The following is a 24,746-nucleotide window of genomic DNA, read 5'->3' as shown; positions in this document are numbered from 1 at the left end:
GCATAAATAATAAATACATCTTTTTTTTTTTTAATGCTCAGAAAAGTAGAAGTCAGAGAACCTGTTTTGCTTTGGTTTGTTTAGGTCTTGCAACTTAGCTCTGGCCTCAACTCGCGGTAATCTTCCTTCTCAGTCTCCGGGCCCTGGACTTACACCAGCTTCACAAGCAGTCAAATTCCTATTTAAATATTCAGAAGCACAGGCATACTTTCGTTCTAGTCAAATGTTTGTCAAACGGTCACACTGAAGCCATAAAGGATCTGACTCTCCGAGTAAAGGTCACAGCTGACTTCAGGAAAGGCCCGCCTCCGACCTCTAGCCTGGATGCGGGTCCAGCTTTCCCGGGGAGCCCGCCAGGAGGACGCGACCTTTGGAGTCCGGATGTAGCCTTCCAGCGAGCCGCCAAAGGCTTCTGGAAGAGCCGTGGGCAGGGCGCAGGCGCAGGGGGAGCCTCCCGGGCCACGCCCCTGTGGGCGGGGCCCCAGTCCTCACTGCAAGCTGCGCGGTGGCCGGAGCCTGCATAGCAAGGAGGAGTCATCATGGCAGCAGCATTCCGGAGAGGATGCAGGGTGAGCGGGAGCCGGAGGGAGGGCGGGAGCAGGAGGCCGGCTGACCACTGCAGGGTGGTCCTGTGGACCTGCTTCGCTCTCGGCCAGGGCGCTCCAGACATTTGTCCCTAACTCGGGTGGGAACGCGGTGTCAGAACCGCGCTCTAGCTAAGGGGAGTACTTGCAGAAAACTTTCACAGCAGTCCCACCCTGGGAAGGCATCAGTGTGTCCTTTCTGCGGCTACGGGTGTGAACAGGTGTTAGGATGTAAACAGGCCATCCTGGGTGCGCACAGACCAGAACTAATCCTACCAACAGAAAGGGAAGTAAACTGCTGCTCGCCCAGGAATAGGTTTAGTCTGCCTGTTGTTTTGTACCGCACAGACCCTCCCAGAAAACATAAGGGGGAGGAACCTATGAGTAACTTTCTTGAGGTTTATCTGTACTCTGCAGCATTTTGTCTTCTAAACTCTCTTCTAGACACTAGGTTCTTTGATATGTTACATATTATCGATGTATTCGTACAAGACTTCCATTTATGCCGCCTGAAGCTGATTTAAAATTGCCTTTGGCCCCAAAAGCCGTAGTTTTAGAATTTACAATGATTTTATTGTACTGATTAATCCTTTCCCCACTGGCCATCACTATACAAGTTAACAAGCCCTGAAAGCAGAAATTGAAGGGTTTTGAAGTTATGTTTAATTGCGGCAACAGGACTAAAGATTTCTGGGTACTTCCAAGGACAGGTGAAGGAAACCTGGCCTCATAACTAGTCAGAAGGCTCATATTCCTTTGTCTCTGTTTCCACACGGCTATAAAACCAAGACTTGCATTTCTAAGGAATGTTATTTAGTGTTGGAAGGACCCCGCTGATGGAGGTTGCAGTCCTCCCAGTCAGGACAGCCACTCTGAGTGTAGTTAGGTGCAGGACTCCCTCTCCCCAGCAGGGCCTCAGGCTCTCTGCCTGACTTCATCTGGAGAGTGTCTTTAGACATAGATGCCCCTAACCACACTTGATATATGGCCCTTGACACAGCTCCCTGCTAGCTTTCCCCTCCTTGCACCTATAGGATAATTAGGTACTGTGTTCCCGTTCATAGGATAGGAGTATGCTGCCTAATGCAAAACAAGTGTTCTAAAAGTGCCTGGTTTCAACCAGTTATGAACACCTGTCCTGGAAGCCCCCCACCCACTCACTCCCCAAGGCCCATATAGCCTTTATTCTCCCTGATTAAAGTTGAGCCTTCTCCTGACGTGGTTCCCAGATCTCAGTTGTGCTTAGGCCTGCCAGGTTCTGCGCCTTGTCTTCTCCTCCTCTGATCTCAGTGGGCTGGTGGCCAACAGCCGTCCCGCCCCCACCCCACCCCCAGGGAAGAGGAGAACCACACTTTACTTGTGCTGTTGTTGCAGACTTGAAGATGAAAGTTACGGTTGCTCCCATATTAGAATTCTGCTGGTTTGGGCAGAGAGCCAGGACTGATAAAAAGCAGTTTTATTGTGAATGTAGACTGTCAGGACATCACATTTATTGCTTGTTTGTATAGGGTCTCACTTTGTAGTCCAGGCTGGTCCAGAGCTCACAGCTTTACCTCTGCCTTCTAAGAGCTGCTACCTTTGAGCCTGCCTATCTTATTTTTAATAATCTCCAATTATCCACTAGGATTAGTGAGCCCTAGTTCCCAGGTGTGAGTGCAAATTGTGTATTTGGAACTGTTCTGAGATGGGTGTTTGCGAAACTAGGGCTCAGTGTTGCAATGCTAACTTCTTACCTCTGTGATGTTTACACACACACACAGGCATGCAGGCATGCACAGACACACGCACACACCCCTGCATATCCTCCTGCACAACCAGCGAGCAGGCCCACCTGTTGAGCTGCTCTAGTTTATGCCTAATGTCCGTATATAATGAACCCAGTGGTCGGCTCTGCACGTGAGTTGTATAGAGTCCAGCTGATCACTCTTTAAGCCTCAGAAGTGGAGCCAGCCTGGATTCCACAGCGGGCTTGGGCCTGGCCTCAACTGCCTCAAAAGAACTTGTCTCAAAACAAACACAAACCAAATTATTAGGGCCTGGAGTGGGTAGCGCATGCCTTTAACCCTGCACCTGTGAACTAGAGGCTGATGGCTCTATGGGAGTTCAAGGCCAGCCTGGTCTACAGGGTGATTTTCCAGGTCAGCCATGGGTACATACTGAGACCTGGTCTCAAAAACAGAACTAACAACAGAGGCAGCAAAACTTCACTTGGACAGAGTGGGGGAGAGAGGGAGAGAGAGAGGGGTAAAGGGGAGAGTGGGAGGGAGGGGAGAGGGAGAGAAAGAGAGATTGCGAGTGAGCAACCGATTATGGTTGGGTTTTTTCCCCCGTTCAGTATTTGTCAATTTTGGGGAGGACCAAAGTATGCTGCCCATCACCTGTGCCCCAACTCTCGACTGCCTGTAACCCCAGCTGCAGGGAGTCTGTCCCACACCCTCTTCTGGCTTTTTTGGACGTTACACACGTATATGTAGACACACACAAAGGAAAATAAAATACAAAATCAAATAACATTTCCTTCATGGATAGGTGTCCGTCTAGCTTATAGTTTGGATATTTGAATTATAATGTACCCAGTACTGACTTTAACCTCATAGCTCTTGAATACAAACATAACCTTACAGATGCCCTGCTCACTGTTGCTGGTCTCTGTAGGTGATAATTTGTGTGGGGGTGTGTCTGTACAGAACTCTCGGGGTACATAAAGCAGGTGTGCAGACTAGAAGACAGTAGTGGGAGTCAGTTTTCTCCTACCACGTGCGTTCCAGAGCTCAAAGTAGGTCACCAGTCTATACAATAAGCAGCTTACAGACCGGCCACCTCAGTGGCCCGGCCAGTGCTCTCCCACGTGATTGCTACTTGTCAGACTTACTTGTTATGTATCTTTTCCAGGCCCTGAGAAACGTTTCTTGTTTTGAGTGGCGAGCACAGCACACGAAGGCGTCGCTCAAGCAGGAGCCAGGCGTGGGGTTTAGTTTTGGTATGTGCGACATCGGGTCCTTTGGAATATGTGTCTGTGGATGAGTAGAGCGGTCACGCCTGTTCACACTGCATCGCGCTTTTTCGTAGGTGCCCCTGTGTACCCGGTCGTATCTGTGGTATTCTTCCTCTTTTTAACAAATGGGTAGCCCAAATAAATGAGTACCTGTGAATATATATGGATTGCCTCCAACTTTACAAGTTAAATGTAACAAATAGTTCGTTTTCTTTGGAGGCAGTCTCACGAGATAGCTCTACAGAGAGATAGGCAGGCTGGGAGTTCACTCATCTGCCTGCCTCTCGCTCCTTAGTCCTGAGATTAAAGGTGTGAGCAGCCACGCCCTTCTCGACAAATATTTCTCTAAACAGTTCCCAATTCAATGACTGCAACAAGATTTTAAAAAATAGGCCCAATTTATCTGGGCTGCAGTTTGACGGTATTATATGACCTGCTCAGACCTGAGACCAGGGAACAATGTGGTACTGGAGGAAAAAGAAGCAAGATTTCTCTTTCCTTTTTATAAAATGAATCATTCGGGTTAAAAATGTTCAGAGAAATCCTGTTTTGGGTGTCCTTCACCGTCCTAAAGGGTTTTTGCTTCAATTTTTTTCCTTTCCTCTAGTTAGGAAATCATTTTTTTTCTGTTCACTTGATCTCTGAAAAGTTAAGAGGTGAGCTAGTTACACACACACATACACACACACACACACACACACACACACACACACACACACACACACACTGACTTAAACAAAGACTTCCCAATGGTGTGAGGATCGCAGGTTGACTCTGGGCGTTTGAAATAGCAGCCTTTCCTCTGGGACTGGCATCCACTCTCAGTTTTTACACATAAATTCCTTCATTCTAGTGAGCAGCAGCAAGAGTCTTTGACACCTGCTGACTGCCAGAGGGTGACCTAGACCGGGGTGTTTGGAGGCACTTGCAAATCTCTGACAGGAGGGCAGATAGAGCACTGGTGGGTGTCTGCGCTCAAGGCCAGGCTGGTCTACGCAGTGAGTTTTAGGGCAGCCAGGGCTACACAGAGAAACGCATAAGACCAGTCAGTCTGGTTCTGATGAGAAAAGTAGGTAGAATGTCTGCAATAGGATATGTGAGGATTACTGGGTTTACAAAGGCAGTTTGCCAGCACATAATAAAATGGTGGACGCCTTTCTTCCCTCCCACCCTTGAGCCGTCCGTAACCCTGACAGGAATTGTCTCCTATCTGTGACGGTGTGCATCAGAACTCCCCTCCTCCACTGCACGGCCATCGTGAGACCCAAGGAGCCACTTGCTCTCTCTGTCTTAGTCTCCTCATCTTTTTTCCCCTTTCTTTTATTTGTACTCACTTTCACTGGTGATATACCATAAAGAAACAGCATGCCAGTCGTTTTATTTATTTGTTCATTTATTTTTGGTTTTCTTGAGACAGGGTTTCTCTGTGTAGGCTTGGCTGTCCTGGACTCACTATGTAGACCAGGCTGGCCTTGATCCAGCAATCTTTGCCTGCCTCTGCCCCCCGAGTGCTGGGATTAAAGGTGTGCGCCACCATGCCTGGCTATGCCAGTTGTTTTAAAGGAAAACTTTTGCCTGGTGTCTGGCTGTGTAAATCACTGACTGAAGTACACAGTACTCAGCCTTAGTCCCTTTGTCATAACGATGAAAGACCCAATCTTTTACACTTTACCTCTCATATCCCCACACAAATGATAACTGTAGTCATAAATATTCTTTTTTTTTTTTTAAAGATGAGGTCTCACTGTGTACCCTTCTTTGTCCTGGAACTCATGCTGTAGCCCAGGCTAGCCTTGAACTCACAGAGATCCTCCTGCCTTTTCTGTCTGAGTGCTGGGTATTAAGTGTGTGCCACCCCAACTGGCTCTTTTATGCTTTGGCTCTTAAGCTAGTTGCCTGAAATGCCCAATACCACCTACAACAGTTCCCCACCCTCCTTCGGGGAGTGGAATTCAGGGCTCACACAGGATAGATAGGCAAATGCCCCACCAGCTGGCTGCATTCCAGCTTCATTTTTACGTTGACATGCCCACATTGAAACACTAGATAGCACAAGTCTACAAAAATGCGGTTAGTAATCTACATCTACCCCAGGGTCATCCCACTAATTTTACAATGACTAGTTTTCTGTTTTTTTGGTTTTTGTTTCTTTGGTTTTTTTTTTTTTTAAAGATTTATTTATTTTGTATACAATGTTGTGTCTACATGTATACCTGCACGCCAGAAGAGGGCATTACATCACATTATAGATGGTTGTGAGCCACCATGTGGTTGCTGGGAATTGAACTCAGGACCTCTGGAAGAGCAGCCAGTGCTCTTAACCTCTCAGCCATCTCTCCAGCCCCACAATGACTAGTTTTATTTGCTGTAAGTGAATTGTTTGAATAGTGCCTGTTGGTAATACAGAACGTTTTATGTAGTTGCTATTTGGAGAAATTTCTTATTGCTTTCAGCAGTTCATTTGTTAGAATGCATATCCTTAAGTTTGTTGGGGTTAAAAGGAAGAGTGAAATTTAAATTACGATGTTGATGTTCTTACATAATTCTCTGAAACAAGTCTTATCACTGGATGCCGACGGAGTGTGTATTGTCTCCTTAGAATGCCTCCTGATGTCAGAAGCATAGCTTACAATAAGTATAAATCTCCACATGCCAACAATGTGGGCTTGTTTCTTCAACTTGGTTTCCTCTTTTTGATGCTCTCAAAAATCATTTTCCCTTAGAGTTGACCGAACAGCAGAAAGAATTTCAGATAACTGCTCGAAAGTTTGCCAGGGAGGAAATAATCCCAGTCGCTGCAGAATACGATAAAACTGGTGAAGTAGGTATCACCCGCACGCTACCGTGAGATCACGTTACCCACCCGCCGAGATTTTAGGCATAGTTTAACTGTGTTGTTCCGTTTCCTTTTAGTACCCGTTCCCTCTAATTAAAAGAGCCTGGGAACTTGGTTTGATCAACACACACATTCCAGAGAGTTGTGGTAAGTAAGCCCCCTTCAGTGTTTAGACCTAAAATTAGCAAAATCTCTGAATTCTCTGAAATGTTGTTGTCAGTCCAGTGGCTTTCTGCCTCCGTTTCCCTAGTTGGGCGGCGTAGTACTGGGCCGGCTTGGAGGAACCTCGTGCTCAGCACAGAGTGCAAGCATTTTTCCTGTGTCTAGCTGCTTCTGAGGTCCTTGAGTTGTTTGTTCTTCACACTGTAACATTCTGTGTACACTCTGGTGCTGCAGGCGGCCTTGGACTGGGCACGTTCGACGCTTGTTTAATTACTGAGGAGTTGGCGTATGGGTGCACTGGAGTGCAAACCGCTATTGAAGCAAATTCTCTGGGGGTAAGTAAGAAAGTAACTCACCCTGGGGCTGGTGAGACGAGGGAATGGGTGAAGGCTCGATGGTCTGTGAAGGAAGGAGGCAGCTGATTCCCGCAAGTTGTCATCTGGCCTCCGGAAGTAAGCTGTGCCACGTGTACACACACATGTGCACACATGCACGAAATAAGTAAAGCTATCGCTTAAGAACGTGGTAACTATTTGCATGGGCTGTTAGTGAGATAATAACAGTAAAGTTAGGTTCATCTCCATTAAAAACTGTAGGGCAGATTTGCTAGCCTGGCCTGGAGCTACAATTGCGCAGCTTGATGACGGGAGTTTTGTTCGTCTCCAGCACTGGGGGTTCTGGGTGTCCTTGTGAGGAAACTGTACACTTTGGCTGCAGCTTCCATGGACATTCTTGTGCAAGGGCAAGGCCTGAGGCAGCTCAGAAGCCATCCTGTTGGCCCGCTGCCCAGGCACTGTGCTGAAATGTACTGAGCAGTTTTTAGGAGGCTGCTCATATACAGCATGCCACGTACCCTAAGCTTGCTCTGTGAGCATCTTACTGTCAGCTGTCTTTGTATATCACCAATAAGCCCTGCCTATAACTTAAGAAAGAGCTGATATTAGTAGATGTGTCTTCCTGCGTGTTAGCTTTTTCATTCAGAGCAAATGCCAAGTTTTTTTTATTGTTGTTGTTTTTTGTTTGTTTGTTTTTTAATTTACTCCTTTGGGAGGAGGCAGGTAGCTCATTTTCATTTGTTAAACTGTGTTTCTGTAGCAACATACCTAATAAAATACCTTGCTGTTTTAATGTTGATTTTCCTTGGTAGCAAATGCCTGTGATTATTGCTGGAAATGATCAACAAAAAAAGAAGTATTTGGGGAGGATGACCGAGCAGCCGATGATGTGTGTGAGTATGCCCCTCGTGTTCCCCAGGGAGTGGGCCCAGGAGTGCTGGCTCTGCCATTCAGTCTGCATGTGTCTGTTGGGCCGCATGACATGAGGACTGAAGTCAGCAGAGGCTTAGGGCTGTTAAGACAGCGTCTCCGTAATCTCCTGCTTCTTTACACAAGGCAGAATCCACTTGTCTCTGGATCCCAGAGTGGCTGCTGACTGCTTTCAGAAAGATGTCCGCAGCTCCAGGAGTGAGCAGTTATCTGGGTGTGGGTGTTGCAGCTCTGCTGGCCTTCATCTCCCCCACAGAGAAGCTGCTTCTCTGGCTGGGCAGGGTGGCACACACCTTTGATTCCAGCACTAGGGAGACCTGAGGAACTCTGTCCCCTATCTGTGCTGTGGCTCTGACTGACCTTGAACTCCTGTCCCTCCTTCCTCCACCTTCCTGGTGCTGGGACCACTGACAGGTGCTGCCACCCAGAACCTGTTATTTGGTGCCTGGGATTGAACCGGGCCTCGTGTATCCTGGGCTATGTCCCCAGACTATTTTTTAATCCTCATCTCATGCAGTTACTTCTGGAGAGAGTACGCAGTCTCTCTTTTTCCTTTTTTCTCTTCCTATATAATATCCTTTCTGCCTGAGACTTGACTTGAGCATCATCTCAGGGCAGCTGGCTCCTCAGATCTTGGTGTGGTTGACCTGTTACCCTGAGAGAGTCCTGAGGGCAGGCTGCCTTCTAGCTCTGGTTTTCCTGTCTGGTTTTATAGCCTACTACATACCAGATACTCAACAAATATTCAAATAAATCAACATATATTAAGTTGAAGTTAATGAGTTTGTTTGACTAGACCTAATATTTTAATATTTCCTGTATTTGTATCCTATGCCTAGTTTTAAATTGAGTCAAAATGCTTTAAAATGTTGAATATCTTAACATTTGAGCAGTTTCTTTGGTTTTCTAATAGCGTTGTAACTTTCAGACATTCACTTGTGATACCACCCCAGAGATGAAATGCAGGGGCTGGGGTGTAGCTCACTGGGAGAACACTTGCTTAATGTACTTGAAAACCCGGGTTGTAGCCTAGAGCCACAAAACAAACAAGCAAAATGATAATATTGCCACAGATACTCACAATTTAATAGATAACATTTAATTTTTTTCTCTCCTGCATCTGCCTTCTGTCAAGGCCTACTGTGTCACAGAGCCCTCAGCAGGCTCTGATGTGGCCGGCATCAAGACCAAGGCGGAAAAGAAAGGCGACGAGTATGTGATCAACGGCCAGAAGATGTGGATCACCAACGGAGGGAAGGCCAACTGGTACGCCGCTTCCTTCCGGGTCTCCGCGCTTCCCCGTTCTAGTACCTTCCGGGTTTCCTGGCTTCCCTGTTACATACCTTCCGGGTCTCCCCGTTCCAGTGTCCAAGCCTCTCAGTTAAAGCAAGCCGTGGTTTTGAGACTGGGAGGTCCGTACGAGGTTATGAATAACTCAGTGACTCAGGGACTATTTTGAGCCTCTGAGCTATTTCTTCCAGGTTAACTTAAGAAGTCTAACATGAGTCCAGCGTGGTAGCGCATGCCTTTAATCCCAGCAGAGGCAGGCAGATCGCTGTGTGTTCGAGGCCAGCCTGGCCTGCAAAGCAAATCCAATACAAGCAAAGCTACACAGAGAAACCCTGTCTCGAAAAGCAAAACAAACAAACAACAAAAAAAGAAGATGCCACCGCCTAGCATGTACAATGTAGTATAGGTAGCTAACCCCACTGAGTGTATCAGGCACCGCCCTCTCTCCTCACTTGAAGGAAAGCAGAACGCATCGGTAAGATGCTGCTCTGATTCTCAGTAGATTTGTGGCTATGGGGAACCTCGAGCTCTGTGCTCGTCAGGCAAGCACTGGGCTGTGATGCCCATCCCCAGGAGAGGCGACTTAAAACCTGGGTCAAAACCAAAAACAGAATAAAGACAAAAGATCCTAAACCTGGGCCATGGGGGTGTAACTCAGTGGTCACAATCTTTGCCCAGCATGCAGAGCCCTGGGTTCGACCCTCAGCATCGTGTAGAAATTAAAAAAACAAAAACAAAAACAAAAAACACCCAAAGCACTCATGGTGGCTTCCACTGTAATCCTAGCACTTGGAGCCAACGTAGAAGAATCAGGAAGTTCAAGGCTATCTTCAGCTACATAGCAAGTTCAGGCCAGCCTAGGCTACACGGGACTGCTGCCCCCCTGCTCCCCAAAAAGACAAAAGCATCAGTTTATACACAAGAAAAGGGCTGTATTTGATGTCAGTTAAATCTAAAGCTTCAAAATGTACACAGGCTGGATAGATGGCTCAGAGGTTAAGACTTTTCTTCCAGAGGACCCAGGTGCAAATCCTAGCACATACATGGCAGCTCACAACTGCCTGCAAATCCAAGGCATAGATGTACATGCAGGTAAAACAACAATGCACATAAAATAAAGGTAAATAAATGCTATAATATCCCATTAAAAATCAAAAGTCATTGACGTAAATATGGAATTTTAAGAAAATAAGAAGATGGTTTAAACAAGTGTAAGTTTGAGGGAGGCAGATGTGGGTGGAGGTGCGCTTTGGCGGCAGGATGACTTCAGCCTGAGGAAGTGCAAGTGCAGCCATGGCCAGGCGGGAGCACAGTTAAGGCAAGCCTTGACGAAAAGTCAGTGCAGATGCTGCTGAGTGATCCAACAGGCATCAGGGGAGGCCTGGAACGTGCTCTGACACAGCTTGTCTGGGTCAATTTGGAATAAGCTTAGAATTTAATTTTTGAACTAATATTTCGTGGAAAGAAGATCACAGCTGGCCGGGTGTGGTGGAGCATGCCTTTAATCCCAGCACCTGGGAGGCAGAGGCAGGCGGATCGCTGTGAGTTCGAGGGCAGCCTGGTCTACAAATCGAGTAGTCCAGGACAGTCAAGGCTACACAGAGAAACCCTGTCTCAGGAAAAAAATAAAAAGAGCACAGCTGGGTGTGGGGGCACATGCCTTGAGCCCCAGAGCTTGGGAGACAAATAGGAATATCAAAAGTTCAAGGCTATTATAGGCCACACTGAGGGACTCAAGACAGGTTGATGGAAAGATAGGTGATGGATAGAAAGATAGATAGATAGATAGACAGACAGACAGACAGACAGACAGACGGATAGTTGCTTGACTTTTTGACATCAAATACAGTGGGCATGCATGATTACTTCAAGAAGACAGTTTAGAATTAATGAATGGGAGTTTCAAAAAATATAAGTTCTAGCTCATTATAAGGACAGTCTTTTCAGATTATTGAAAAGGGCCCATATGTGTTATCTTGAAAATTTATGTTTTACCCATCAGTATAACAGTATGACAGAGACCTCTTGGGAGGGGTCTGGGGCCTGTCTTGGTTACCACTGCACTGCTGTGAGGAGACACCAGGACCAGGCAATGCTTAGGAAAGGAAGCAGTTAAGTGGAGGCTTGCTTACACCTTTAAAGGGTCAGTCCATACCAACATGGCAGGAGCAGACAGGCATGGTGCTGGAGCAGCAGCTGAGAGCTTTATGCCCTGATTCTCAGGCAGCAGGGAGGGAGAGACAGGCAGACAGGCAGACTGGGCGCTGGCATCCCCAGCAACAGACTTTCTCCAACAAGGCTGAACTCACCAATAAGGCCAGACCTTTTAATCCTTCTCAAATAGGTCCACTCCCTGGTGAGTAAACATTCCGCTGTGTAAGCCTGTGGGGCCTTTCTCACTGAAACTACCGTAAGAGAGTGGGTTACTAATTTTCCAGTCTGGAAAAAATAGTGTCTTTTGCTTGTTTGTTTTTTGACACAGTTTTACTCTGTAGCTCAGGTGGGTCTGAAAACCACTGTGGAGCATAGGTTGGCCACAGACTCTTGGTGACCTTCCTGCCTCACCACCCCACCCCACCCCACCCCCAATGCTAGGACCACAGGTGTAACCCAGCAACAGTTGGCCCTGGAAAAGGTCTGTGTCTGCACATTTATGTGATGTGCAGTGTGGAAAGCGTCCCACCTTAGTGGACCGTGCAGCTCATCGCACACACGCGAGAGGCTGTGACCAAGAGTAACAGTATCGGTTGGTGTCCTCGCATCAGCAATAGGGAAGGAAGCCATGAAAACCGAACAAGCTGAGAGAAGTACAACAAATGCAATTAAATCATCAGTTTTAAGAACTGATTATAATTCCTCCCTGAAAAGACAAGTTCAGTGACTCATGAAATTAGAAAATAACTTTCTGTCTTTTCCCATCACTAAATACAACCATAGTCGATGGTAAATTGATAAATCACTGGGGTTTTCGGCCTAAAAAGAAGTTCATCGCTTAAGGAAGAATAAAATACTCGGCCACTCTCTGCCCGTGCTAGGGCTGACTCCAAGGCTCGGGGTGGGTTTCACTGCCAAGCCATATGTCCCTTTGCCCTTTGTAAGGTTCCCCCAGCCCCCGTGAGGATCTATGGAAACGAGTTTGGGTGTGACAGTCCAAAAAGAGAACTTACTTACTTACTTACTTTCTCCCTCATGTGTCATCTCCTCTAAATCTTTCTGGGAAAAGTCTTTCCTCATAATTCATGTCCAGCATGCACCCTGGCTTCGCTGCATACAGGGCGAGCCCTCACAGCCGCAGGAGCCCTGTCAGTGTTCGTCCTGCCGACCGCTCGTCCTGTGAGACATACAACAGACCTAGCAGACAGGTGTTCCAGTCCAACACGCTCAGTTTACTTCCATCCTGTCGTTGCAGAGGAATTTTTAACCAATAACTCATACTACCCCAAATGTAAAAACCACATCAGTTGAGAAATAGATGGTTGAATTAGTCTGGCCACACAGTAAAATTGGAATCTGTGCAAGTTTTCAAATGCATCTGATTCTTCAGTTCCTCTTCTGCTAAGGGGTGGGGGAGCTGAGTTGGTAATCAGTTTGTGTTATTCATTATCGTCATCACCGGTTTGTGTGCATTAGGTATTTCTTATTGGCGCGCTCTAACCCAGATCCTAAGACGCCTGCTAGTAAAGCCTTTACTGGATTCATTGTGGAAGCTGACACCCCAGGAATACACGTTGGAAAGAAGGTAACCAGTGTGGTTTTCTGTTTGGCTGGTTGGTTGGTTGTTTGGTTGGTTTTTCAAGACAGGGTCTCTCTGTGTAGTCCTGGCTGCCCTGGACTCACTTTGTAGACCAGGCTGGCCTTGAACTCACAGAGATCCACCTGCCTGTGCCTCCTGAGTGTTGGGATTAAAGCCGTGAGCCACCACGCCTGGCAACAGGGTGTTTTCTTAACAATTACCTGCACAGGTACAATTTCAACTGTAAATGTCAAAATTCTTATTTGTTTCCTTTAATGAAAATGCATTTAAGTTGGAATAAAAATCTAGTTGTGTCTTGATGATATCGGGGACATAGTTTCTGTGCCACTGAAAATCTTTGAAGTCATTTTCATGGCAGCTGTAGATGTGGCCGAAGCCAGGCCACCATGACTGCTCCCCCACAGTGGACCTGCACACGCTTTGGTTAGAACAGGAGAGCCATGTGGCATAGGTGGGTTACTTACAGCCCCACAGCGTTACAGAAGCCTCTGTGCCCTGAAGACACATGAGGGTGTCAACCCACGTCAATTATGGGGGAGGGAGAGTGTTTTGTAAAGAAGAGGTTTATCTGAAGATCAGTCTCCAAGCATGCGGAGGGTTTAAAAGGAAAGGGTTTAGGTTGTCCTGGTGAGAGCTGACAAGCATGGCTTAAGATTATAATATGGAATAAAAGGCTTTTGCAAAGCAGGGTTTTCAAAGAGAAATAGTAACGATGCACGATGCCTGCATCGATGGCAAAGGCGGGGTGTGGTGATCAAGACGCAGGGTTCTGAAGCTTCCTCGAACAAACTGCCTTCCTCCCCCCTGTGGACTGGTTTGAACTACCTGTCAGATGTTGGGGCTGGTCTCCTTAAGCCGAACTGGAGAGAGGAAGCTTAATCGATGCTTAGGACAGGTTTCTAAGGCAGCCTTTGTTGCTTATAGAACCCTGTGCTGGGTCTGGACCACTTTAGAAATGTGGCTCTTGGGTAAGTAAGATGTATGTCACTCCTGCCAGACATGGTGGTGCACACCTCATCCCAAGTACCCCAAAGGCTGCCTCAGGAGGGTCATAAATGCTGGGCCAGCCTGGGCTACACACTGGGACTTTGTCTCGTGGAAGGGGGCGAGGACAGGCCCTCTCCTCTTGATTGCGGACCCTCCCTTCAGCCTGATCACTGACTGCAGAAACCAAGGTCCAGATGAATGATTTACTGAGTCACAAAGGTAGAAGCCGACCTGAGAGCAGCAGCAGTGCGTCTCTTACTAATAGACTCGGGTTTGGGGCCTGCGCAGTTTCTGGTGCCGTATTAGGCCTTATTTTAAAGAGAAGATACCGAAGGCAGAGTGCACTTTACAAATAGACTACTAACCCCGTGTATATACAGAATATGAGTTCTGTGGGTAATCACGTTTCTCCCAAGAGACTGGTGTTTGTGCGTGTGGCAGGCCGTGCGGTCCCCACTAGAAATGGTTCCTGGCAGACTCAGGCCATGTCTGACCCATCTCTGCTAAGTGGAAGGAGCCTCCTCGTGGCTTGTACTTCAGCCACGGCAAATTGGTACGGCAGCTAATGCTGTCTAGTTTCTAATCTCTTGGTACGGCAGCTAATGCTGTCTTGTTGTTTCTAATCTCGTTTTCACTTAGGAAAACTCTAACTGGATCAGTATTTATTACTGAACGCAAACTGTGTGCTAGGTACTCTGATAGAAATCTCTGCCCCTGGGGACATGCTTTCTAGTGTGTGTGGGGGGGAGGGGAGGGTGCAGATATTTTTGTTATTAGCTACTTAGCCTCCCACAATGTTCTTTTAAACAAATGACCATTTGTAAATCCGTGAGATTCATGTTGTCAAAAATGTTTTGTGCATTATAAATGGTGTGTTTAGGATGAGTCTAAGAGGCATTTTGGGTTTTTTTGTGTGTTTTTAGTTTATTTGAGACAGGGTTTCTCTGTGTAGACCTGGCTGTCCTGAGATCACTATGTAGACCAGACTGGCCTCAAACTCACAGTGATCCTGCCTGCCTCTGCCTCTGCCTCTGCCTCTGCCTCTGCCTCTGCCTCTGCCTCTGCCTCTGCCTCTGCCTCTGCCTCTGCCTCTGCCTCTGCCTCTGCCTCCTGAACACTGGGACTAAAGGCGTGTGGTACAACACCTAACTTTGTTCTATGTCTAACCTCTTACTGTTGTTAATTTCTGAGTCAGGTTTTATTATGATGATTATATAAAAACGCTTTGCATATGAAGACCTGGTACAATATAGAGTTTCCAGGATCCACTGAAAATCTTGGAACAGAGACCTCATGGGGTGACCATATAAATAAGGACAGAGCTGGGGACAGCTTAGTGAGTAAAGACACTTCTCATCAAGCCTGACGGCCTGAGTTCAAGTCCCCGTCCCACACCGTGGGAGGAGAGCAGCTTCCTACAAGACATCCCTGGTCCACATGCTCTGCCAGGCTCATGCTGCCCTACAGCATAAAAAGTGTAAATAAACCCCACACACAGTAGGAGAGCAAACTCCATGTTTTGCTCAGTACATCATTTTACTAATGATTACAGGTACTAAGAGTGTTTGCAAAGTGATTTGGCAGGCAGATGGAGAGCAGGTAGCTTTCAGGCATTGACAAATACAATAGTTATAGAGAATTTTAGGTTGGTGTCGTTTTCAGTTTGTGAAATACTGTTCTTGATCAGGGGCTGGCACATAGTTCTAGAAAGATCCAGACTAGAAACAAGTGTGTCTGGGTTCTGTGGGAGCTCAACCCAGGAGCAGGTACCACAGCCCTGATTTAGGTGACTGCAAAAGGCCACGACGGAATGATCCGCAGTGCTGCTGCGACTCCTAACTGGCCCTTTCGTCATCTTCTTGCCAGGAACTGAACATGGGCCAGCGGTGCTCCGACACCAGAGGAATTGCCTTTGAAGATGTCAGAGTGCCTAAGGAAAATGTGTTAATCGGCGAAGGAGCTGGTTTCAAGATCGCAATGGGAGCTTTTGATAGAACCAGACCTACGGTAAGCTGATCGGGTCTGTAGGACCTGTGCTTTGTGGTTTTCAATGAGCGTGTTTATCTTCACGTTTCGTGTGTGGCGCTGTTTTTATTTTCCAATATCTGCTTTTGTCAGTAACGGTGGACAGGTTGTCGCTAGTCCTATGCATCGCTCCGCTTCTTTTGCTGCTCAGTATAGAACTGATTTAACAGATGCTAAAATAGTCTCTGCTAGATTTCCAGAAAATCTAGATCTAACCTGATCATTCCCGTTGGCTGTGGATCGCTGTGTACTCTGCTGTTCCCTGGTTAAAGAGAAAGGACCTTTCCAGGCTGAGCCTCAGCCTCACATTCATACTACTTATTTATTTACTTATTTATTGCACGGCAATGGGGGATAAACTCAGGGCCACTGAGCTGTGTCCCCAGTCCTGCCATTACCTTTAATTCAAAAATAATAAACCCAGTACCCTCCTTGTCAGCCCCAGTGACACCACTTCCTGTCTGTGTAGTCCTTTAGCAAGAGCCAAGCCGTGTGTGCTCTGTGGCTTGATGACAGTGTGAGCTTTTGCCTCACGCAACATTAATATTCCAGGTCGCAGCTGGCGCCGTCGGGCTAGCCCAGAGAGCCCTGGATGAAGCTACAAAGTATGCCCTGGACAGGAAAACGTTTGGAAAGCTGCTAGTAGAGGTAATCAACTGTTTTCTTGTGCGTGTGTGCATGCGTGCGTGCGCGTGCGTGCATGTGTGTGTGCTCAGGCTGATTGTACATATTTGTACATTTGTATGGAGACCAGAGGACCTTCTTCGGTGTCCTTTTGCTGTTGGCTTTTTTGTTTTGTTTGCGTCTCTCACTGGCCTGGGGCTGACCAGGTAGGTTAGGTGAGCTCGGGGGATCTGTCAGTCCGCCTCTCTGGCGCTGGGATTCCTGCACACAGCTCTTCTCATGGGCTCTCGGGATCTGAACTCAGGTCCTCGTGCTTGTGTGGCAAGCGTTTTGCTGGCATCCACCCGCCCACCTGTTGAGGAGGTGACCTTATCACCATGCCTGCTCTGTTAAAATTTGGAGACACTCATTTCATCTAAATATTTATAGAAATTACCTTTGAAGAACAAAATCGCCTTCTCTGTTCTGTTGGGAAGAAGAGCCTGTGGCCTTATTACTATTGCCTGCCTAGATTTCTTTTGATGGTGTCGCTCACAATTGGTCACCCTGTGAGTTATGTTAAGAAAAAGAATAACTTGTATTTTGTAGCTGCCTTCTGTGGAACTGAACCGTGCTATATTTTTAATATATGTTCTCAGTAAGTGTGGTTTTTTATTTGTTTGTTTGTTTGTTGTTTTAGACAGGATTTCTCTGTGTAGCCTTGGCTATCCTGGACTCGCTTTGTATACTCACAGCAATCCACCTGCCTCTGCCTCCCTAGTGCTGGGATTAAAGGCATGCACTCTCACCACCTAGCCTTATGTATTTTTTTGTTAGACCAGGCTTCCCTCAAACTCCTGAGACCCACCTGTCTCTGCCTCCTGAGTGCTGGGTTAAGGTGTGTCCCATCAAGCCTGGCCTCGTGATTATTTCTGTGGGCAGTTAGTAACTTTTCCCTCACTCCTTTCTGCCTCAGTTCCCCCTTCAGTAAACTTGGCATGGTGGAAAATGACCCTGTCTGGCTCCATCTGGTTCTGTGGCTCTGAGCACTTCTGTGTTCTCTCTCTAGGTCTGACCTCTGCACTGCGGTCCATGCTAGGATTGAAAGATGGCTCCTTAACATTTGTAGGTGACTTCCAAACCTAAGCTCACTTCCTGTTGCTCCTCTCGTCCCCTCTTCACTAACATGTATTCTCAAGTCTCAGGAAGCGTCCGATGAGAAGCAGGTGGGGTTCTCAGGCCTCCACAGTGGTCACCTGTCATCGCCTTGCTGTCCTCTCTACCTTATGCTTTCCCCAAATGTGCTCTTTCATTTCTTTCCAATTCCATTCACTCATGGACTTCAAGGAAGCATCTTCCTCCTCCGCTCACTGCACGCCGTGAGCCCCCAGCATTACATAGTCTGTGATTTGTCAGTGGTCACCCGCACTCCCTCCTCAGAAGCTGTTCATGTGAGGTGAAGTTTCTATTTTTAGAAACCTTTAACTTTAGTCTCGTTTGACAAGTAGTCACGGAATAGCTGCTGTAGTAAAATGCTTCGGGTGCTCTCTCTGTTGCAGGCACTTCTGCGTATGTGTGTTGCACGTACCAACCCATTTCACTCCCCAATACAGTGGTTAGACACTGTCCTTTTCATTTATGACGTGTGAGAATATTAGGCCCAACCAACAAATGGCAGAACCAAGGATTGAACCCAAATAATCACTTATCTCCATATCCTGTCCTCTATATGGAGAAGAGGCTTGGCAGTTTCTTCCCTCGGGAACACTTACTTTGGAGATAACTTACTCATCACCGAACAGATCCTTTCAAAGAATCCAGAGCAAGCCACGATCTAAGTCCCTACATGAAACCTATAAGATGGAGTTACCAGAATCAGGTGGAGAGAGGCTGCCACGCGCTGAACACGTTGCAAAAAGCAACTCCTATGAATCACAATCAGCAGTCAAGGGAAGCGCCTACTGAGGGCCTCAAGGTGGCCCTAAGCTATGATCTGTGTCCCTCTGCCCTGTAACGCATGTGGACGTCATCAGTCATGTAGTGAGATATGACAGTGTCCCTCTGCCCTGTAACGGATGTGGATGGCGTCATCATGTACTGAGATATGACAGTGTCCCTCTGCCCTGTAATGCATATGGACGGCGTCAGTCAGGATGGCTCTTGCCATCTCACACAGGAGGCGTTGGCTTTCATCTCTAACTACATTATAACAAGGACAGGAATAGCAACCTTTTGGACCTGTTACAGCTATTTCTCTCCATCTGTAATAACTTTGGTTTAAAAGCCCCGCAGGGCAGAGCTCGATGGAGCGTGCCTGACACCCCAGCTACTCAGGAGGCTGAGGATCACAGCTGCCTGCCTGGGCCAGGCTGTGCAAGACCAACTGGGCTGTTCCCTAGGTTCAGTGTCATGTTCATTCATGCCCCATGTGTCGAAATTGCTGCAGACACTACAAGTACGAGAGCACTTGGTAGTTTTTTCTGCATCTATACTCAAAACCACATTCTAATAATGAGAAAATATTAGATAAACCCAAACTATGGAGCAACTTACAAAAATAAATTCTTCAAAGGGACAAAAGTCAGAAAATAAGACAGGAATTAAATAGTCTGGGAAGGTGTCTGAAATAGTAACTAAAGCAGGGGTGGCCTTGAGTTCAAGATCAGTGCTGGCTGTATAGTAAGATTATGCCTTAAAAAAGAGAAAAGAGGCTGAGTGGGGTGGCACACACCTTTAATCCCAGCGCTCGGGAGTCAGAGGCAGGAGAATTTCTAAATTCAAGGCTAGCCCAGTCTACAGAGCAAATTCCAGGACAGCGAAGGCTACACAGAGAAACCATGTCTTGAAAAACTAGTAAGAAATGGAGGAGGTGGGTAGTGAGAGACAGGGGAGGGCCCTGTAGCTGGTGCCTTTAATCCCAGCACTTGGGACAAGGCAAGCAAATCTCGAGTTTGAGGCCAGCCCAGTTTATAAAGTGATTCCATAGTAGCCAGGGCTACACAGAAAATCCCTGTCTCAAAAAACCCAAGAGAAGAAAATAGCTAGAATCAATTTGTGATCTTGAAACAGATAACAGGACATTGGTGGGAAACTTGACCAATCTGGCCAGGGTCTATATAGCTGTGCAGGTCCATGCCAGTTCCATTGATGATATGTCTGTGGTCATATATTGCTTTACAGCTAAGGGAAGCTGGCTGTAACTTTTCTGCAAGTCCACAATTAGTGCAAAATGCAATGTAAAAAAAAAAAAAGGTTGAAGAACATAGTTACAAATACTGCGGATAGATGTCTTCTAACTGTTTCCTCCTTAATTCTAGCACCAAGGAGTTTCATTTCTGCTCGCAGAAATGGCGATGAAAGTTGAACTCGCTAGACTCAGTTACCAGCGAGCAGCCTGGGAGGTTGACTCGGGCCGCCGGAACACGTACTATGCCTCCATTGCAAAGGCCTTTGCCGGAGATATTGCCAACCAGTTAGCTACTGATGCCGTACAGATTTTCGGAGGCTATGGCTTCAACACGGAATACCCCGTGGAAAAGCTGATGAGAGATGCCAAGATCTATCAGGTGAGCTCTAAACTGCTGTGTCTCAGGGGACAGAACATTCATAAATGACAACAGTAGCCTTCAAGCTGCTGGTAATGATGACATTTGGACCAGGGAAATGGCTCAGAGGGTAAAGGCACTTGCCACGAGCCGAGCCTGACAGCCTGATTTGGCTCTCCACCTGCGGAAGAGAACTGGGTCCTAAGTGTGTCCCTGGGAGTTCTGCACGGGCGCTACAGCGTGCGTGCACCTAAACAGTGCACGTAAAAAACGTCAGATAGAATAAATGTAGTTACATGAGTCGTGTTTCCTACCTAAGCAGCACAGAGGAAGACTTGTTTTTTCTTAAGTGTGGCTGCTAAGAGGGAAAGGGTGAGGCCAGTAAATGGCGCAGGTGTGAACCACACAGGCCAGGCGTGTACCACCTGTGTAACGCTGCCTTCTTGGAGTCTTCGAATTTCAACCAATTACAATCTACGTTTTTTTTTCCTCTGAAAAGTGTACGTGCTTGTCTTGAATGCTGCCTGACATCTCTTGGAATGGTGCTTACAGTCAAAAGCCATGTGTCTTTGACAACTGGTACTCAACTCTGAAATTAAGTAGACAATTAGAAAAAGTTAGGGTGCGGCCTGGAGAGACGGCTCAGCAGTTAACAGCACTGGCTGATCTTCCAGAGGACCCGGGTTCAATACCCAGCACCCCATATGGCAGCTCACAGCTGTCTGTAACTTCAGTTCCAAGAGGATCTGACACCATTGTACAGCATTCAGGAAAAATAGTAATGCACATAAAATAAAAATAAATAAATCAAAAACAAAAAAGAACGAAAGAAAGAAAGAAAAAGAAAAATCAGGGTAGCTTCATAGGGTTCTCCATTGTGAGTTAGTTATAGCCCAGGCTTCTTGATGCCCGCCATGTTCTGCAGCCCCCTAGCAGATGATTTGACAGATCTACTCACAGGAAATCTAAGTCAGATGCAACGTGCTGGAGTGAGGCATGGGGGCAACTGGTCGGGCTATTGTTTTCATTCCGTTTTACGTTTTCTTTTCACATCTGCCTTTTCTGGATGTTTATGACCTAATTTTATACAACAGGAAAGCCTGTGTCATTAGCCCTAGAAAAGGAAAGCCCAGGAATGGCACTATCAGCACTGAGGAGTATGGGGCTGGAGAGACAGTTTGGCGATTATGCGCGCCAGCTGCTCCTGCAGAGGACCTGGGGTTTGATTCTCAGCACCGACCTTGGAGCTTGTAGCCATTTGTAACCCACCAGCACCAGGCATGCATGTGGGGCACATCAGACGCAAAATATTCACATACATAAAATAAAAACAAGCCACTCAGAGTTTCGTCTTCACAGTGGTCAGCCTCTGCAGTCTAGTCTTTATTCAAACCCTGGAAGGCTGAACACTGGAGTCTGTGCCCTACCCCAAGTCACCAGTCTTTTCTCCCAGAGCCTGTCACGTACTGTCAACCACTGACTCTCCTCTGCCACCCAAGAGTGAGTGAACAGTGACTGAGGTTAGAAGTGTAGCGTGGGGATGAGGGCGGACCAGCAGGGACTAAAGCCCAGGGCCTCCAGTGTCTGTGCCAGCTCCTTAGGCAGCACCGAAAAGTCACGCTGAATAGTCGGAACAGAGAGCAACCTGAGGAGATAGGGCTAATAGCGCCTCAGGAAGGTTAAAAAACAAGAGAGTCAGGTGACACTGAGCCTTACGTACATTCCCCAAACATTTTGAAATGTGAGTATCATGGTTTTTTTTGATGTTTTAAGCCTGCTGCCTGAGTTTGTAAGATAAATTTATATTTTAAAAAATTATGATTTAAACTGTCCTCATAAAATAATATTTTACTGGTTGGTGGTGGCCCACTCCTGTAATCCCAGCACTCGGGAAATAAAATAAAATGCTTAATTAACACCTTAGTTTGGAGCTGCAGTAGGCCCAAAACAGCAAAGGAATGCCGGTGTCTCACCATTTTGTGTTTGCCTTGCAGATCTATGAAGGCACTGCACAGATTCAGAGGCTGATCATTGCCCGCGAGCACATCGAAAAGTACAAAAACTAACAGACATTGCTTTGAAAGATGCTCCATCCCCACATAACGAGAGCTCAGAGCACTGTTTATGCTTCAGAGAAAAACAAAGGCTTTACCGTCTCCCTAAGGCAATGAGGTAAAAGATGAAAGAAGCATACCCCAGACCTGTGCTGTTTATCCCAGTGGTACATCCCCGCTACTGAGCTCCGTGACCCTTCGGATTACTGGAACAGCGAGTTAGCCTTACTGCCGCTTCCCTGGATTGTGTTACTGCTCTGTGATCTCTTACGTTAACCACAGCTGGAGGAGTACCCTGGAGCTTTAGTGCTCACGCAAGTGACAAGAAGGAACAGGAGGAACACTGAGAAATATGGTAGATTTGCACCCATCAGATCCAAAGACTAAACAGCGTTCTATGCTGAAGTGTTAATTTTATATTTACTTTGTTTTGCACAAAAGAGTGAAAAATCGAATATTCATTTTCTCCCATTATTAAACTGTAAAAAAAAATTTCTGGAAAAATCTTAATACTGAACCAACAATTCACCTGTCTTGTTTAAAATAATCCAATAAAGCTAACCTTAAATTATTTTTCTATGGCTTCATGTCTGTACAAGCTTGGGCTGTTGTACACAGCTGTGTTTCACACCCGACTTTAGAAGTGAACTGAAATAAAAGAAGCTGTGTGCTGTTCCATGGTGTTGTGTGTCTGTGTGCAGTTTTATTAGCTCTTACCATCGCAGACCAAGCGTGCTGTCACATACTCGCCGAGACCAGGGCAAACACCCGAGCGCTAATCTCCACAGGCATTTTAGTACTCATTAAAGCAGGATCTTATTTTACTTTTTGAGGCAGCATCTCACGTAGCAGATTACCTCCAACTTGCTAAGTAGTCCAGGATAAACTCGAACCCTCATCTTCCAAGCACCCACACCTTCCAAGCCCTAGGGCAGACTGTATTTTTAAAATGTTTTTCTATTCTCAAATTCATCTTCAGAAGTTTTAGTGGAATTAGAATTCTGCTTTTATAACTGCATTTTACCTAGACTTGTTTTGGTTTTTTTTGTTGTTTGTTTGTTTGGTTTTGTTTTTACTGGTTATCCAGAAGCATGAAGTCCTACACTAGAGATTTCATTCCTGGGCTGGCGCGATGGATCTATGGGTGGGGCACTTATGGTGCCTGGCAAGCTGGGTTCAACACCTGAATCCCACGTGGTAGGAGGGGAGAAGAGACTCATTCGAGTTGTCCTCTGACTTCCACAAGCGTACTACGGCATGCACGTGTATACATGTACACATGTACTCCACAAAATAGGTAAATGTTAAAGAGAAAGATACCACGGGCTGCGGAGACGCCTGAGTTTATACAGTACATGCTGCAAGCTGTGAGATAGTCAACAAACAAACTTTAAAACAAGCAGTGTGTCACACAATTTATATTTTACAACTATAGCATTTTTGTTTCTTTCTTTTTCTTTTTTTGTTTTTGTTTTTGTTTTTCAAGACAGGGTTTCTCTGTGTAACAGCCCTGGCTGTCTGTCCTGGACTCACTTTTTAGACCAGGCTGGCCTTGAACTCACAGAGATCCGTTTGCCTCTGTTTCTGTGTGCTTGCGTCACCATACCCAGCTCAACTATGGCAGTTTCCAGTTCAGACTGGCCACCTTCATAGCTCTCTGACATGTTGGCTATGGGGTCGGTGGGTGGGTGGGCGAGGAGATGAATCTATAAAGCAGTATTGTTACAGCTATAGTTCTTTGAGGTGGAGAGGCATATTTTATTCTTTGAAGAGGCAAACTGGGCTGGGGAGAACAATCAGTGTCTAGAATTTTCAAAGCTTTGAATTCAATTCCAAGACCTTTAAAAAGAAGAAAAGGTTAAAATTGAAGAGGTTAAATCCTACTAACTTACCAGTACAGAGTGAAAAGTAAATCTTATTTTAGTGGTTTAAAGAGCCCAAGCCAAGCCGGTTGGTGATGGAGCTGGGCACGCCTTTAATCCTAGCACTCAGGAGGCAAAAGCAGGCAGATCTTTGTGAGTTCGAGGCCAGCCTGGTCTACAAATAGAGTCCAGGCCAGCCAAGGCTGTTACACAAAGAAACCCCGTGTCCAAAAAACCAAATAAAAACAAAAACAACCTAAAAACTAAAGAACATAGCTCAAGGGACAGCCTTTTTTTTGTTTGTTTGTTTGGTTGGTTTTTCGAGACAGGGTTTCTCTTTGTTAGCCTTGGCTGTCCTGGATTCCTTGTAGACCAGGCTGGCCTTGAACTCACAGCGATCCTCCTGCCTCTGCTTCTCAAGTGCTGAGATTAAGGCGTGCACCACCACGCCTGGCTTTTCACATCTTTTGTACATCTTTCCCATAGCAACACATGTGGCTCTTTTTTGGTCTATTAAATAGATGTACTATAATTTATCAAAAAAAAAATTTTTTTTGTTAGGGATTCTAGGCCAGGATGGCCTCCAAGTGCCTACACAGCTAATGACTTGGAGTACTGATCCTCCTGCCTCCACTTTCCTGGTGTTGGGATTACAGGACTGCATCATCCCTGGTTTATTCTATTAAGTGGCTGAAATGCTAGGAGAGCGTTTAAGAAATTGAGCGACACGGGGTCCTTCAGGCAGAAACGTGGACGGCTACATCGTGACCGCGGTGTCCTTCAG

The 24,746-nt window shown here is 46.5% G+C and overlaps 1 protein-coding gene across 1 annotated transcript; it reads left to right on the top strand.

The window, feature by feature from the left end:
- The first annotated feature begins 421 nt into the window (after window positions 1-421).
- On the top strand, window positions 422-22,782 carry ACADM (acyl-CoA dehydrogenase medium chain). The gene is made up of 12 exons (XM_084755484.1): window positions 422-569; window positions 3,477-3,564; window positions 6,303-6,400; window positions 6,493-6,562; window positions 6,812-6,912; window positions 7,725-7,805; window positions 8,978-9,108; window positions 12,763-12,871; window positions 15,740-15,880; window positions 16,451-16,546; window positions 19,819-20,067; window positions 22,041-22,782. Exons 1-12 carry the CDS (start codon window positions 540-542, stop codon window positions 22,110-22,112), a joined length of 1,266 nt encoding a protein of 421 aa, XP_084611610.1. The 5' UTR covers window positions 422-539; the 3' UTR covers window positions 22,113-22,782.
- Window positions 22,783-24,746: the final 1,964 nt, after the last annotated feature.

The sequence above is a fragment of the Acomys minous genome, assembly GCF_964271855.1.
Source record: "Acomys minous genome assembly, chromosome: 14".
NCBI lineage: Eukaryota > Metazoa > Chordata > Mammalia > Rodentia > Muridae > Acomys > Acomys minous.
Note: the sequence above shows the minus strand (reverse complement) of the source record. Positions and strands in the feature narration are given on the sequence as shown.